At 43.2% G+C, this 17,571-nt stretch overlaps 1 protein-coding gene across 4 annotated transcripts in view; it reads left to right on the plus strand.

The window, feature by feature from the left end:
- SGK1 (serum/glucocorticoid regulated kinase 1) overlaps positions 1-16,717 on the plus strand; it is a 111,677-nt gene extending 94,960 nt beyond the window's left edge. The window contains exons 1-12 of one of the 4 annotated variants that reach the window (XM_006059283.3): positions 8,415-8,600; positions 11,383-11,458; positions 11,906-11,981; positions 12,394-12,498; positions 12,602-12,685; positions 12,787-12,918; positions 13,183-13,295; positions 13,633-13,756; positions 14,194-14,289; positions 14,745-14,900; positions 15,004-15,093; positions 15,511-16,717. In XM_006059283.3, the coding sequence (XP_006059345.1) occupies positions 8,567-8,600; positions 11,383-11,458; positions 11,906-11,981; positions 12,394-12,498; positions 12,602-12,685; positions 12,787-12,918; positions 13,183-13,295; positions 13,633-13,756; positions 14,194-14,289; positions 14,745-14,900; positions 15,004-15,093; positions 15,511-15,678 (1,254 nt within the window). In that variant the 5' untranslated portion in view covers positions 8,415-8,566 and the 3' untranslated portion in view covers positions 15,679-16,717. Of the gene's footprint in view, positions 1-8,414; positions 8,601-10,074; positions 10,361-11,076; positions 11,238-11,382; positions 11,459-11,905; positions 11,982-12,393; positions 12,499-12,601; positions 12,686-12,786; positions 12,919-13,182; positions 13,296-13,632; positions 13,757-14,193; positions 14,290-14,744; positions 14,901-15,003; positions 15,094-15,510 lie in introns of those variants that run through there. The other 3 variants (XM_006059281.3, XM_006059282.3, XM_006059280.4) reach the window with 3 other exon arrangements.
- The last annotated feature ends 854 nt before the right edge of the window (positions 16,718-17,571 follow it).

The following is a 17,571-nucleotide window of genomic DNA, read 5'->3' on the forward strand; positions in this document are numbered from 1 at the left end:
CTATAACTGTTTTAAGAAAAGAAATGGAAAAAGAATAGTCATTTTGGAGTATCTTATAAGGTTCCTGTTAACCTTATAGAAACTGATGATCTTAAATAATGAAAGTTGTAAGAAAAGAATATGGAAAGTGGAAAGAGATAGAAAGGAGGTAGAGGAAAGTGGTAAGTGGGGCTTAGACAGAAATTATGTACATTGGGCTCCTTTCTGCTCTTTGGTTATTTGTTATAATTAAAAGGAAAGTCAGAAGGCTGCGGGCCGTCAGTGCTGCTTACAAGAGTAGCTGTGGATATAAAAGTACAGTCTTTACAAGGAGGTAAAGAGAAAAAGGGAAAACGCTTTTACTTTTAAAAGGTAAATTCAAAGACTTATTAAACAGAACTTGGCAAACTGGATTTATGTTGGTACATAGAAATGACATGATTTGAAGAATGAATTTCAAATAGGTTTCTCATGATGATCTATGTTTGTGTTCTAAGGCTTTAGATTTTTAAGGAATAGTTTATGAATTGTGAAGTAGAATCATTGTAGATATTAATGCTAGTAATAGTCTGATATCTTTTAAATCTTCTATAAATGAGGATGGAATATAAGGCAGTTTTTAAGTATAAAATTCTATAAACAAATAATACCATAGTAACTTCTTCAGTGACCATATTTATTTAGTATAGAAAGGGAAGTATTATTCATGATTCCTATCTTTTGCTCACATCTGTTTAATTTCTTCTCTGTAATTTTCTTGTGATCTTAAAAGAAAGCTTATTTTTATTCCTTTAGATGTTATTTATACCTTTTGTGAAGTAGTGATTATGAAACAACATGGAAAAATAAATAAAAGAAGTAGTTAATATACCTGAAACATCTGGCCAAACCATCAGTTTCCTTTTTTTAAAAAAAATATCTATTTATTTGGTTGCGGGTCTTTGTTGGGATATGTGGGATCTTCCCTTGCAGTGGTGACTCAGTTGATGCTGCTTAGGGGTTTAGTTGCTCCACAGCATGTGGGATCTTAGTCCCCAGAAAAGGAGTCAAACCCACGTGCCTCATGCTACAAGGCAGATTCGTAACCACTGGACCACGAGGGAATTCCCAAACAGTTTTATGTCTGAGTGTGTGTGTGTGTGTGTGTGTGTGAAAGAGAGACAGAGACAGAGACAGAAAAATGACTAATCTTGTTAAAAGCATTCAATAATCCCAACTCCGAAACAAACGAGTGCTATCAAAATTATCTGATGGGATGACCATATGCTCTTAGAAAATTAGGCTCCAATGGTTACCTGGAGAAGGGCATGGCAACCCATTCAGTATTCTTGCCTGGAAGATTCCATGGACAGAGGAGCCTGGCAGGTTACAGTCCATGAGGTGGCAAAGAGTTGGACACAACTGAGCAACTAACACTTGTACTAATGGCTAATTGTGGACGTTCTGATCAAGGAAATAATAATAAAAATAAAAATAAATGTACTCTTATTAACAAATCTAGAATAAACATTTCTCACTGAAATGTATAATCTAAGCAAACAACTGAATCTATTAATGTCCATTGTAGGGTTTTAATCTGAGAAATAAAGATAAGTAGGAGAAATTATGTTGGGTCCAGCAAAGAGATTTATCCATCAAATATACCCAATATTAATTGAACACTGATTGTAAGCAAGGCATATGTTTGGAAGGAATGAAAGACAATTACACAAAATAATTCTGCCCTTCAGTGTCTCAAGTTACTAGAAAAATATAAACATGTACACGAATTCCTAAAATTCCTGCTCAGCTGAGGGAGCCATTGCTAGGGGTGACAAGATCAATGAGATTTTTGGTCTCACAGTTGGGGATGAGCTTTAAAACTTTAAGAAAAGCTGTCGGGAAATGGGGTTCCTGCCATAACTTCTGCAATTCTAAGAACAGCCAATTATAGAGATATAATGGGCACCTCCCAAAGTAGCAGATCAAGAAGAAGTCAGGGCTTTTTAGGCATCAGAAGGTCTAAAGAAGTCATACCCTGACATCTGGGGTATTTGCCTACTTCTCATTACCAAGTTGTGCTGCCATTGCGTAAAATATAATATGTGCTTTAGGTGACCTTCTGAATGTCCCACAAAAATTGTGTAGTGTCAAGACAATGCCTTCCATACATTTACTCAATATTTTCAAATTATATTACGTAGATGTCAGATAGTATAATTAGCGCATCACAGTGATCTTTCTTGGAATTTTTGCTCGATGGACTGTTGCAGTGCCCAATTTTCATAGGCTTACAAAGAATATTATAAATTATTAGCTAAAAAGAGAGTGGGAGGGCTACAAAACAACAGAACCCAAATAATAAAGTCAGCCAGGAATGTTTTAAAAATAATGAAACGTACCCAAATCTACCAAGCACTAAGAAAAAGCAAATGGAGATGTAGAAACCTCAGGAAATAAAAATCTAGGTGCTTAGTATCGAGTCTGTGGGTTCTTGCATTTTCGTATCACGGTGTGAGATGAAGTTGTGTCCTACCCTCATGTGATAGAGGACACCACAGAGTTCCTGGCAGAATCAGCGAGTCCTCGGCTTTGATCACGAAAGTGGATAGCTCCAATATGATACCCCCTTTCTGGGACATAGCTGGGGGCCAGTAGTGAAGGAGAATTCTTTCTGTGTGCAGAACTTAAGAGGAGTTCCTCATTTTGTTTGGAAGGAGACATGGGACTATAAGACCAATTCATGCTCAAGAAAAACAGTCAACAACCTGCAAGGACTTTGCATCCTCTTCTAAGCGAAAGGATTAGTAGGATTTGGGTATGCAGGATAGTTGCATCATGTCAGGTAGAAACATGACCTTGTCACTGTCCTTTTATAGAGATTAAGTGAGATTTAAGGAGATGAATATGGGTCCAAGTTGACAAGGGTCCAAGCTGGGCTGTTGGTAGTTTTATGTATCAATTTCACTGGGCCGTAGTTTCCAGGTATGTGGTCAAACACTTCTAGATGTTTCTAAGAGACTATTTCTTGTGTGAGATTAACATTTAAATCAGTGATACTCTGCTGAAGAGATAGGTACTATCCGTGGCTCACAGAGACTACTTTTTAGTTGGGGGAGATATATAACAAATGCTCAAAAAGTCAGCTAATAAAACTAATATGCAGATAACTGAAACAGGGTGAGTGACGCTGTGTAAGTGGTGTTGACTCTGAGAGACAAATGTCAAGAAGGATCCAGTCACGTGAGCATCCAGGGAGGGAAGCATTCCAGGTGAAGGACACAGCACAAGGTTCTCTGAGCCAGATACAAGCTTGGTCGGCAAGAACAGCTAGGCTAGATGACACAAATCTGGAAGGGAAAGGGGAAAGAAGGATCTAATAGGTAATAGCTAGGCAGAGGAGCAACATGAATTGTTTGTGTTGCCTGGTCTTCAAGGAACTCAAAGCCCAGAGAGACACCTGAGAGTTAAATAAGACCCTTGAGATTTAAATAACTAACAGCACAAAATCCTTGACAATGGAGGGAGGGGAGAGGCATGCAAAGGATTAGCTGACTATGGAGCATTATTAAAATAAGCCACATGACATGGGCCTTCAGAAGCTCCTTTTTAGATTTATCTTTTCCTAGATATCACAGAATTGTACAGTATGAGAGTTGCAAGAAAACTTCTTGCACATTCACTTGAGAAAGTAGATAATCGAAAGGGTCCAACATGCCCAAGCCTGTATTGTAATGGCATTAAGGCATAGCAGGGCCTTAGGAAAAGTAGAAATATATGTAAGCATACTTGTGCTTTTGGGAAAGTGCTGCTCAAAATTTAACAATTTAAATACAGACTTTGCCCTCTCTGAGTATAGCAACACTGCTCATCTCGGGCATCCTTGTTAGATCCAGGACTTGGCACAAAAGAGGTGCTCCATGGAGGCCTGAAGGATTAAAGAACAGGCCACCATCGGTTGGAGTTTGTACCTCTCTCTGTAACGAAGGATAAAGCTAAACAACTAGAAGATGTATCTTTTGTGCTGCTTGTCATCTCTGACCTGCTTTGATTGATTCTCCTTTCTCAGTGGACCCATATTTACGTTCTATTATCTCCTATCCACCTTGAGCAAGCAAAAACTCCCTTGGTTTAGCTTTTGGCTTACTCTCTGCTTTTTCCATCTTAAAATTTAGCTTTTACTTCAAACATTTGGTAGTAAGAATTTATTCTGTTATCATGGCATTTAGTTTTTTTATTGCCTACTCTGGAACATTGTGTGCATGGAGACCAAGGGAGGACAAAGGACTTTGAAAAACAAAGAGGGTAACCTTGTCAAGCCTTTGAAGGAATTCCCATCCAGCCGCTCTGACCTTGACCCAGCAGATTAAGTGGCCCATACCAGGTGATGCTAGTGGTAAAGAGCCTGCCAATGCAGGAGACATGAGAGACTCAGGTTACATCCCTGGGTTGGGAAGATGCCCTGGAGGACGGCATGGCAACCCACTCCAGTATTCTTTCCTGGAGAATCCTTTGTACAGACGAGCCTGGCAGGCTACTGTCCATAGGGTCACAGAGTCAGAGGTGACTAAAGTGACTTAGCATGCACACATGCCTACTAGATTATAACTATGCTTGTCTAAATTTTCACTCATCCATCTTCCAACTACATAAATTTCCCCACTCCAGCTTCCAGCACTTCTTTATATATGCTTGTGTATGCAAATTTGCTCATTTTCAATGAGATGGGGTAGAAAAAAAAGCAAGTATCCTTTTAAGGAGTGAGTAATAGTTGAGTGATCAATCACATTTTGCTTTGAATTAACTTTTCAAAACACATTGTAATGTTTTGCTACTTAAAAGGGATTTTCCTTGGTGGCTTTTAGATCTATTCACAATAGGACTCAATCTACCTCTGAAGGTAATTCTGCACCTGCCCCCTACCAGGTGAGATCATGTTCACTACTGTATCTCCTGCATCTAGCACAATATCTGATGCATAGTTCTAGAAGAATCTGTGGATGAATGAATCAAGGAGCTCCACCATGCCTAGAGCTGTATCAGATAGAGAAGTGCCTCTGCAGACTAATAATCAGCACTCCTTCAAATGAATATGTTTTCTAAGACATTATTAATTCCATATTATTGGAGAGGGGTGGGGTGCAGTGAGAGGAAGAGGGGAGAGGCAGCTAAGATATTTTTTATTTCACCTGAAAGTGCTATTTTCACACTTCAGCAGTAGCAGCAAGAGGGCCATATTCATTTGCTTGTGTGTAAGGTTTGACTAAGGACCATATTTCCAAATTATGAAGAGATGCTACACAACACCTTAAAGTTTGGTGCTCACACTATTTCCTCTGCCTAGATTGACTTCTCTCTTTTGTACCTAGTTGGTCTTTCCAGTATCAACCCAAATATCACTTCTTTGTGGAGACCTTCCTCAACAATTCTGAGTCCACTGCTCTCCCCAGTAGAAAATTCCTCTTTGTTCTATGGCAGATTTCTCAAACTCTTTTGTCTTAATAGTCATCATGTCATATCATAATTTATGTGTCTATCTCCCCACTTAGAATGAGTGCTTAGAAGTTAAATAACCATATTACTCATATTTATGTTCCTTGATCTTAATATTGGGTTAGCCAAAAGTTCATTCGGATTTTTCCGTAAGATGGTATGGAAAAACCTGAAAAAACTTTTTGGCCAAACCAGTATTTTTGCTTACTTGATACATGCTTGCTAAATGCTTGCAGGAATGAATAAATGGAAAGGAAGGAGGCAGTGGGGGAGGAAGGAAGGAAGAGATGAAGGATGGATCAGTTCAACATCTCCTGTGATGATTAGCTGAAAGCAGGGCTTTACAGCAGTTGGCATTGACAGGAAGGAGATAGGAGGCAATATTTCAGACTTTGGGGGACCACAGGGTATGCCACTGCCATGGGTAGGATGTGGAAGAGGCATAGAAGTCTACTTCAGTGACAAAGGAAGGCTACTGGAAGGAGATAAATCTGGCCTTCAAAGCAAGTATTGTTACTTCACAATTTTGCCTATCATCTGTCCAACTCAGAAGTAAAAGAACTTGCTTAATCCTTAATAAAGAACAAATGCTGTTAGAGGAAACAAAGTAAGGTCTGCAGACTAGACAGCTACATGTCCATTATTTAACAAAACTCTGTTCCAAGGATCTTACAGTACATAGTGTTGTTTATTCAAAACCACTGTCTAAGGGGAAGAAATAAGCCCTGCATAAATAAAGCCTGTAGTTTTGTGGGTTTTAATAACTCAACACTATTATTCTAGATAATGTGTTCTCTTGGTTATCTGCTGTATCACATTCCTAACTCCTTTATGCATGTCAATTTTGGCCATTACGAACAGGGAAGGTGATAATCACTATAGAACCTGTGTTCTATAAATAGACTTGGATTTAACCACCATTGCTAATAATTCAGTTCAGTTCAGTTGCTCAGTCCTGTCCGACTCTTTGCAACCCCATGAACCACAGCACGCCAGGCTTCCCTGTCCATCACCAACTCCCGGAGTCCACCCAAACCCATGTCCATTGAGTTGGTGATGCCATCCAACCATTATTACTATTACTATTATTGCTAGTAATAGCTATCTTGAATAGGCTCATTTGTCATCATCATTTTCTATTTGATGAATACAGTAAAAAAAGACATGTACTAGGTGACAAGCTTCAACAAAAACGAATCCATTTTGTTGCTCTCTAGAGCAATAATTATGTTTTCTGGATGTACTTTCTTTGGTGATGTTCCAAGGAAAAGATTTTCTATGCACTAACCAATAAACCAATAAATATGGGACCCTAAACTGTGCACAGGATTGTTCTAGAATTTATGACACTTTGAGCAATATGAAATAATTATATTGCTCTATTATCAATGGAAGATATTGTATCTAAGAATGAAGGATTGAAGACTAACACAGCCAATACATTAAACAAGTAACTCAAGAGGGGAACTTAATTATTTTGCATGTTTGTAAATTACAGTTGTATTAAAATGGGGAAAAATACCGTATCTTTTTAAATCCCTAAGATTTGTATGTTTTCATATTTAGACTTCTGAAAAGAAGATAGATCATTTTAGAAATCAATGTCTGTGTCTGAAATTTGCTAGTGAAACCATTTTTTTATTTTACATTGACATTAAAACACTTTAACAGTAAAAAAAAAAGTTAAGTCCTTTTATGTTTCAAAATACTTTCTCTAATATGTTGAGAAATACCAAGAATTTGTTTTCTGGGCCTTTAAATTAAATGGAAACAGTCAAATCTCAGTAAAGCTCTCAGGTTGCAGTATTTGTAATTCATCAATCAGGAAAAATTTTACTTACTAAGAAGAAAAGCTAAAATAATTTTCGTATTAAGATACACATATATTGAGAAATGTTTTGTTTCAGTGCAAACGTTACGTCTTGGTGAATAATTCCCGTTTGGGAGTTTTGATTGCAGTTTTCCCAATATGAGGAATAAATGCGACAATTGGCATGGAGGAGTGGGGAGGTGATTAGCGTATCTCATATCTAGCCGTCTATATATTTTCTTTGCGTGATGTGTTGTAGAGGAATTACCTGGAACTGATTAAGCCCCAGGAGAGAAGTGGGGGAAACGCTCCTTCGGGAGTTCTTCTCCGGGAGAACGCGAGCGCCCTCTAGACTGTATTTACGGACAGATTCTGGTGACGCAACTGCGGCCACTTCACCTCCACGGAGTGGGAGGGAAGGGGCCGGATTCCTCCCGGTGGGAGCACTATCTGAACCAAAGAAAGAGGCTGGCGACGGGAAGGAAGAACAGATCAAGCGTCGCAACAGTGGCCACAGGACAACCTAAAGCCTGTGCAGAGTTAGGCGCGCGTCACACGCCGTTTCCCCGCCTACCTCCCCCCACCCCATCCACCCGCCGCCGCGTGTCACCTTCCTGTTCGGAAGTCTTACTAGGTTGCTGGGACAGAACAGGGGGCGCCTGCTCCACCCACCAGGTATCCGGTTGGAAGAAAAGCCAGTCTCAACAACTTGATTCTCCCCGTTAAATGATAAGTTTAGCAGACCGTCTGTCTCCAAAGGCTGTACATTAGGGGAGGGGGAGGGGTGAGCACATCAGAGGAGGCCTTTCGGTTCCAACCACAAATCATATGGTTGTGCCTCTTCTCTATTCCACTTAGAGCCCTCTGACTTAAATTCCTCGTTCCTCCTGGAATGCGGGAAAGAGCGTCTTTGAGAGAAAATGAACCCTGTGCATGTGTTTTAAATTTTTTCTGCACTGATTTGTGATGATAATCAGTCAGGTTACATTTCTTGTGTGTCTTGCTGGGGGTGTAATAAACCCAGGACACTGATGACTATAATTTTCTGGGTGATGTTGCAATGAAGGGAATAAAGTGGCCCAGTGGTGAACTTTGTAGCTTGCTCCCTTCCTGTATGGAAATTGCCTTTATATATAGTGGGGTTCATAACAAAGCTGGGACAGTTGCCTCTGAGTCATGCTCCCTTGTCATCCCAGCTTTCAGTCTTAAGGCACATAGCAGGGAGGCTACTCTAGCCATAACTAAGCTCTACCTCCAGCCTCCAGAAAGGAATCACCAACCTTCATATCCTAGGCAACCTGAAGAATGAAAGAGGAGGCTATAAAATCCCCTTTGAAAGGTTTGTCAGCTTTTATTACTATCATTTGGATGGAATGGGTAGATCAAAGATGTTGCAGAAGATGTGGGGTTACTTGGCATGGGGAGGGCACAGAAAGTGAGTCTCTGGAAGTTTCTCAATGTTTAAAAAAAAACTGGCAGAAACTTTGGTGCAGTTTGGTGTTTCTGGGCATTCTTCAAATTTTGACTTTCTCAAAGAGGGAAGGAACCTCGTGGGAGCAGGCCCCAGGCTAGACGTGTTGAGGTGCAGCATGGGCTATGGGGGTACAGGCAATCATAGAGTCATGTTATATGATTAATCCATGGAAGAGGAAGCAGAAATGGGCCAGTTTCTGTGATTTGGAGTTTCCTAAAAACCTTGCTTTGGGTTGGAAGTGTCCCTTTCAGGCAGTAGTTAAGTGCTTTTTAAAGAGTGGGTGCTGAGCAAAATCTCCCAGCCAAGTCTCCAGGATGTGTTGTTTTCTTCTGCCAGTTTCGGGCTGTTGTAACTGAACAAACCAAAAAGCAGTTGAGGCTACAGATCACATTCGGGCAAATGAGGTGGTTGTGCCTGCAAAACAAATTCCTACCCAAGACTAAAGAAAAACCCCTTCACAGGCTATTCTTGGTGTGACAGCTGGTATTTCGGAATGTGTCCGATCCAGTAGGCAACTTTAAAATGGCACGGCCGTTGGCAAGTAAGGGGTCATGGCAGGGCAGCCGCCGCAGACACCGCTGACCAGCGCCAGGCGCTCGACCCTGCGAACTTAATAGCTTGCAGCCCCCTCTTGGCTCCTGGCCCAGTCGCTATGCTCCTGGCTTCCCTGCCGGCGCTGGCGCGAGTCCTCGCACCGGCGGTCAAGCTGCAGCTCCCAGGCATCTCCGAGCGGCAGGGTTACTGGAAGGCACCGCACGGGGGTTCTGCAGCGCTCCTCTCCCTCATTTGCTTTTTGGAGCGGAGGAGGCGCCCGGCTAATCTTTCGGGAGTCACAGTTACCAGGCAGGGACTCGTGAGAAAGAGCAAGGTGGTAAAACTCCAGGGTCTGCCCTGAATTAAACCGGAGGAGGGCTAGGGAAGACGAGTACAAACTAAGACTATGGGGTGCGACCTAGCGGAGTTTTCAGTTCGGGGAGCGGGAGAGGGAACCTCGGGAGTCGATGGTGCCCGTGGTGCCGGCTGCGCACCAATCCGGGGTCACGCCAGGTCGGCCCCCTAAGTTGCCACCTCCTCACGTGTTCTTAGCATGGCAGGGATTAAAAATGCAAGGAGAAAAATTACATGCGGAAAGGACAGAATGTTCCCAAAGATTACATTAGGAAAAAAAAAAAGTGAAATGTAGATTTTTTTTTCCCCCTTAGTGCAGAGACGAATTTTATTTCCGCCCCCTCCCCTCCACATTCCTGACCTCTCTCCCTCCCCCTTCCCTCTTTCTTTCCTTCCTTCCTCCTCTTCCAAGTTCTGGGATTTTTCAGCCTTGCTTGGCTTGGGCCAAAAGCACAAAAAAGGCGTTTTCGGAAGCGGCTCGGCCGTGCACAAGGGCCATTTGTTTGTTTTGGGACGCGGGGCAGGAAATCTTGCCCGGCTTGAGTCACGGCGGCTCCTTCAAGGAAACGTCAGTGTTCTCCTGTCGCCCCAGCCGCTGCGCGCCCGGCCGCCGCTGCCCATGGGGGAGATGCAGGGCGCGCTGACCAGGGCCCGGCTCGAGTCCCTGCTTCGGCCCCGCCACAAAAAGAGGGCCGAGGCGCAGAAAAGGAGCGAGTCCTTCCTGCTGACCGGACTGGGTAAGCGCCGCTGCCGCCACGCGGGGACTTGCCTTGCGCACTCTTCCACTAGTTGCTCGGATCGGGAAAGAAGGGCTGGGTATCTGGGGCTGCACTGAGGATGGGACCAGGGAAGGAGGGCGGCGGGAGCCCGGGCACCACGCTGACTCTGAAGATAAGGCCGGCGCTGCCGCTCTGCGCCTGAAGTAACTGTTGATGGTGCGCTGCACGCCCAGCGAGGGCTCGGGAGACTGCCTTGTGAATTACGGGAGAGGATCAAAGTCGGCGCCGGGGCAGGGGGTGAATCCGAACTGAGGGTTTGAGAAACCAGAGTGGGCACAGAGCCACCCCGATCGCCGCGCACCGGGCAGAAACCGCTCTGATTTCCTGATCTGCCGCGACTCTGATTTCCTCGCAAGGCGGAATAAATGAGAAAGGTGGAAAATTACCCCGGCTGCTCCCTCCCTCCGCCCCCTCCGCCTGCGGTTTTCCCAGTCTCCAGCCCGGGAGCCGAGGGAGGCGGATAACGGTGCCCGGCCTGGCCCTCCCGGGGCGGTCCCCGAGCCCCCCAACCCCTGCTCCCGGCTGGCCCTCTCGTCGGGGAAGGAACCGCCCGCAGCCGACCGCTTTGCCGCCAGTCGAGCCGCGCGGCATCTGGGGGCGGGGCCGAGGGAGGGGCCGGACAGCTCTGCTTACTCGTTGTCGCGTGGGTCCCGCCCCCGCGGCGGCACAACGCTTATAAAGCAGGAGACGGGGCCTGAGCGCAGTGTTGGCTGAGCCGGTCTCCCTTTTGTAACGACTCCCTGGGCTCTCTCTCTGGCGATGACGGTGAAAACCGAGGCTGCGAGAGACACCCTCACTTACTCCAGAATGAGAGGCATGGTAGCAATTCTCATCGGTGAGTGTAGGGATACGGCTGGACTTCTAGGTTATTTCTAGGTTACGCGAAGTGGAAGTTTTTGAATGCCCCGGATCAGATTAGTGTGTGTGGCGTTGGATGTTATAAAGCCTTTGTCTAAACGTTTCTCCTCTCTAATTCACAGCTTTTATGAAACAGAGAAGGATGGGCCTGAATGACTTTATTCAGAAGATTGCCAATAACTCCTATGCATGCAAACAGTAAGTTTCCGGGGGGAATTGGGGGAAATAAAAATAAGTAGTGAAGTTTCCATTTACCAGCAGTAAAGATATACTTCCCATTAATATATTGATCAGGAAGCCAAAGACTTCCCACTGGTGGAGATCCCTTTTCTCTTTAAATTCTAATTATTGAAGACATTTAAAACATTAAAATTAATTTGTTGATTTGGCTTGCACTAGAGATGCAAGGTAAAATTTTCATGTTTTCCCCATTCACGTTCTCTCTCCTTGAAGAACAACCCCCATCTCTGTGTTTAACTGGGTTTGTTATTTTAGCTATTTTTTTCTTTAACAGTAATTGATTCGGGTGTTTTTAGTTTAAACGCTGAATCCTCCGGAGAAGTTGAGCCAGAAATTCACTGTTGGTGTGGTCTGCCCCCTTGTGGCGAGTTAGGATGTTCTAAGTTGTTCCTTTCCTCTCTGCAGCCCTGAAGTTCAGTCCATTTTGAAAATCTCCCCACCTCAGGAGCCTGAGCTTATGAATGCCAACCCTTCTCCTCCAGTAAGTGTTCTCTATTCGTGATACATCAATAGAGGGATCTTAAAAATGAGTCAGTTTCCCTACGTGGATGAATTAAAATAGCATTTTAGTTAGTATCAAGGCAGGAATGCCTTGTTAGTTCATAGCAGACAACTGACATAAGCACTTAAGTATGAATCAGTGGAGCATTTTGAAAGGCATATTTCATAAAAGTGTTACCTGCTTAAGAACAGCACGATTGTGTACAATTTCCATACTCTGTTTTGCAATATGCACATGTATGGACAAAAGGAATTTTGAAATGTGTTTATAGACGTCTGGGGACCTGCCTAGACATTTGCAGATATCCCATCTCTTACACTGCCTGTACTTTACTATCGCAATCTTCCTTTGAAGCAAGGAAAAAATTAAAGGAAAACCTTTTATTTTCCAGCCGAGTCCCTCTCAGCAAATCAACCTGGGCCCATCATCCAATCCTCATGCTAAACCATCTGACTTTCACTTCTTGAAAGTAATTGGAAAAGGCAGTTTTGGAAAGGTAATTTCACGTCTGAAGCTCTCATTGTTTATAGTCTTTCATACGCTAATTTTACATTCTCCCTGGATGTGAACAAGAAAATGATTTTTAATTTAAATTTCAGGTTCTCCTGGCAAGACACAAAGCAGAAGAAGCATTCTATGCAGTTAAAGTTTTACAAAAGAAGGCAATCCTGAAAAAGAAGGAGGTATGAGCTGGGCTTGGAGATAACACGTTCACTAAACATTAAACTGGAATCTTGGCGCCAAGTTGAAATTTGCCACTAAATCTTCATTGTCCTTTTTCTAGGAAAAGCATATTATGTCGGAGCGGAATGTTCTCCTGAAGAACGTGAAACACCCTTTCCTGGTGGGCCTTCACTTCTCTTTCCAGACGGCCGACAAACTGTACTTCGTCCTAGACTATATTAACGGTGGAGAGGTGAGTGAAGGGGATGCGAACTGACCCCTGGGAGTCTGGGCATAGCCCACTTCATTTAATTTGAGAGGGAACTTTGTAAAAGATAGTTAGGAGAAAATTAACAGAATTAGCATTTCCCTTAACCTGCCAGCATTCAGATAGTTAATAGACTATTTAGGGCTGCTTCCTGCCATTGTCCTCTTTAGTTATATATATGTCAAGACTGATTCAATGCATTGTCCTCTGGCTTGGCAACCCAGGCTAACTCTGTTCCGTCTTCTACAGTTGTTCTACCATCTCCAGAGGGAGCGATGCTTCCTGGAACCACGGGCTCGATTCTATGCTGCTGAAATAGCCAGTGCCTTGGGTTACCTGCACTCTCTGAACATCGTTTATAGGTGAGTTGAAGAGCTCTTAAGGTGCCCTTCTGGTGTAAAGGAGACCATAGGCCAAGCTTTGACAGAACCTTAAAATAATTTGTGTTCAGGCATAACTTGTTCTCCTAAAACCAGATCTCCAGCATGTGACTGGTCTTGACTCCCTTCTACTAGGCAACTAGCCAATATGGATTGTGCCTAATTCAGAATAGATTAACAGAACAAGGACTCCCTTTTAGATTTACTAACACAGCTACAGTGAATATAAAGTGCTTCTAACAGCCCTAGCAATGATCTTTACAGAGAATTACTCATGCAGTGAAATTAATTTATGTGACTACTTTTTTTTTTTAAACAGAGACTTAAAACCAGAGAATATTTTGCTAGATTCACAAGGACACATTGTCCTTACTGACTTTGGACTCTGCAAGGAGAACATTGAACACAATGGCACAACATCCACCTTCTGCGGCACGCCCGAGGTAGGCACACTCTTGATTTGGTGCCTGGTCTACCCACTCCTCCAGGAAGAGATCATTGCACTAGTGCCTTTAACTACTGAAAGTATTCTTAGAAGTGTTCTAGTCCAGTTCAATGCAAGTAAAATGCATGTACTCTTGGAGGCATGAGAAATTCCATAGCTTCATGTTGCTTTAATTAAAATGAGCTGTTGATAAGATCCATGGTCATAGAAGGTTTCTAAATTTTCAAGATAGCTGAGGGGTACCCACTAGCTTTCTAAATATCAGGATGTATAAGTGGACAGTCAGCCTCAAAGGCATCAATTTTATCAGGAAGTAGTCTAGAGAAATATATCCTCCAAGTAGACCCAGTGTGTCTCAGCCCTTTGAAGGCGCACCCCTGGCCTTGGCAGTGCCTGGTTTCAGGGGCTCTGAACTCTCTTTTCCTGGTCTTTCAGTATCTGGCGCCTGAGGTGCTTCATAAGCAGCCCTATGATAGAACCGTGGACTGGTGGTGCCTGGGGGCCGTCTTATATGAGATGCTGTATGGCCTGGTGAGTAGCCCATTGAGAATCGGGGAATATTGCCCTGGGTTGATACATTTCTCCCTCTAGACTCATCTGAGCACACAAACCCTTTTGCAGACTTGATCATCATGACTCTCCCTTTATCAGTAAGCTTAACAAATGCTGATGTGACAGGCATATTGGTTAAATTATTGGTGTCTTAAGATAAACCCTTACCTAGTGGATTTTTCTAAGTTCACACTTTACTAGGTTTGACCACACTTAATGTATGTGAGAGTGAAAAACATGGCTTATTAGCATCTACCCCCGCCCCCCCATCAGGGTGGCAAAATACAGACACTGAAAAATCCAGGGCAAAGAAAACCTATCAAGTGATAGACTGTCAAATCCAGCTTCATGCATTACAGTCTAAGTCTTTACTGGTAATGAGTGTTCTCCAGAACTTCCAGTTGACTAGTAAGTAATCCTCCCCCTTCTTTCAGCCTCCCTTTTATAGCCGTAACACAGCTGAGATGTACGACAACATTCTGAACAAGCCCCTCCAGTTGAAGCCAAATATTACAAACTCTGCAAGACATGTCCTGGAAGGCCTCCTGCAGAAGGACAGGACAAAGAGGCTGGGTGCCAAGGATGACTTTGTGAGTCACTTTTCCTGTCCTCCTGGGCTGTCTGGCTAGAGCACTAGACCTCACTGCCCTTCTTGAATTTCAGGCATCTAAATTCATGTTTCTTTCTCAACAGATGGAGATTAAGAATCATGTCTTCTTCTCCCTGATTAACTGGGAAGATCTCATTAATAAGAAGATTACTCCCCCTTTTAACCCAAATGTGGTGAGTAGCTCTCTTGGGCATGTATGGAAACCCAAGGGCTTCTCTTTTAAGGCAGAGGTGATGGCACCGGTGGGGGTGGGGGGCCCCCCAAGGAATAAATTGGCAGATATTTTATTCATAAACCATTATTTTACCCACAGAAAAAGTAGAACTTCTATCTCAATGAAGCTCACATAATTTTTCAACACATTTATAAATTAAAGTAGCAAAAGACAGACAGAAAACATGACCTTCATAGTTTAAACTTTACATGGCCTGTGGGTTTTGTGCTTGAAATGGTTTGTGATGGTCTCTATATAGCTCCTAAAGCTTGCACAGGCAGCTTGCACAAGGCAGGGAAGAATTTCCCTGCCTTGTCTCCACTGTGAATTCTTGACATGGAGCATGTTTTGTTTTGTTTTCCTCTTCCTGCAACAGAGCGGACCCAGCGACCTGCGGCACTTTGATCCTGAGTTCACCGAAGAGCCGGTCCCCAACTCCATCGGCCGGTCCCCGGACAGCCTCCTGCTCACAGCCAGCGTCAAGGAAGCGGCTGAGGCCTTCCTGGGCTTTTCCTATGCACCTCCCATGGACTCTTTCCTCTGAACGGTCTTAGGGTTGGTTGCAAAGGGTTTTTTTAGTTAACCTTTTGGCAGAGCTGCCAGCTGACAGGACATCTTAAAAGAGAATTTGCACATCCCTGGAAGCTTGCACATCTTGGCAGTCTTATTGCACACTGTTTGCTGGAAGCTTTTCGGAGAGCACATCCTCCTCAGTGAGCTTGTGAGAGTTTCCTCTTTATTCTTCCTTCCAATGTGGTGCTATCTCTGAAATGAGCAGTAGAGGGCCGCCCGAGACAGATGGAGTGGTCTCATGGGCAGGCAGAGGCTGTTCTGAGAAGGAGCTTCTGGAGGTCTGTCCGGGCCACGATAACGAATCTTATGAAATGTGCCTTTTCTGATGAGATCGTGTTAGCTCCAAAGCTTTTCCTGTTGCCGAGTGTTTTCGTTCTCTGTTTCTCCTTGTGGACTCCCTGTGTGATCTGCCGTATGAGTGTGGTATGCTTGCTCACAGAAGGACTCAGTTATAAGCACCAATGTGACACTTGCAGGGCACTACAACGTGGGACATTGTTTGTTTCTTCCATATTTGGAAGATAAATTTATGTGTAGACTGGTTGTTTTGTGTTTTTTTTGTAAGATATAGTTAATAACTAAAATTTATTGAAAATGGTCTTGCAATGACTTGTATCCAGATGCTTAAAGAAAGCATTGCTGCTACAAATATTTCTATTTTTAGAAAGGGTTTTTATGGACCAATGCCCCAGTTGTCAGTCAGAGCCTGGTGTTTTCATTGTTTAAAATGTCACCTATAAAATGGGCATTATTTATGTTGTGGTTTTTTTTTTTGTTTTTTTTTTTTTGCATTCCTGATAATTGTATGTATTGTATAAAGAAAGTCTGTACATTGGGTTATAACACTAGTATATTTAAACTTACAGGCTTATTTGTAATGTAAACCACCATTTTAATGTACTGTAATTAACATGGTTATAATATGTACAATTCTTTCTCCCCTCCCTACCACACACCTTTTTGTGTGTGTGATAAACCAACTTTGGTTTGCAATAAAACCTTGAAAAATATTTACAGAAATTGTGTCCTGTGCATTATTTTATATATTTCAGTTAAGGGAACAATAGTAGATCCATTTAAAATCAAAAACCAGGGAAATGCTGCTGTGATTGATAGTAACTCGCTTCCTCAAGAAGCATCAGCCTCTGACTCCAGAAGAGAATAGGGCAGTCTTAAAGTCTCTCTTTTTTTTTTTTTTCGGGCCACACTGTGCGGTTTGCAGAATCTTAGTTCCCCAACTAGGGATCAAACCCGTGCCCCTGGCAGTGGAAACTCTTGAGTCCTAACCACTGGACCACCAGGGAATTCCCTAAAGCCAATTTCTATCTGGGGGCTTTACCAGCATTCTATGATGTCAGTCATTATCCACAAATCCATCCAAACAAATCCTTGTCCATTTAACTGCCTCAAGGACAGTCATGAAGTAATGTTCCCTATGTTTATTGCCTGCCCTGTGAAGTTGGCTATTTGTCCCGACCTTTGTCTTGTCTGAAGTAACAGGTAATTCTTTAACAAATACTTGAATGCCTTCACTGGACCAAGCTCTATTCTAAGTACTGAAGATAAAGCAAGAGCAAAGCTGACACATCTCTGCCCTTACAGAGCCTGATGGGAAAGGCAGACTTGGTCAATAGAGCAGTTTGTTGAGATGGAAATCTAGATAATAGTCTGCAAGCCTAGGAGAATGCCACTAAAGAGGATGAGGATAAGTGGCTATATTCCCAAAATGCTGAGCCGGCAGGACTCCTGGTTCCTGAGAGTAACCAGAGCTGAACTGAGGCCAGTGTCAGCTCTGAGAAGGAGTCTGAAGGGACATATCCCTGACTTGGATCAGAAGCCTCTGGAGCTGGTATGCACCCGGCAC

Source organism: Bubalus bubalis, chromosome 10 (genome assembly GCF_019923935.1).
Source record: "Bubalus bubalis isolate 160015118507 breed Murrah chromosome 10, NDDB_SH_1, whole genome shotgun sequence".
Lineage (NCBI taxonomy): Eukaryota > Metazoa > Chordata > Mammalia > Artiodactyla > Bovidae > Bubalus > Bubalus bubalis.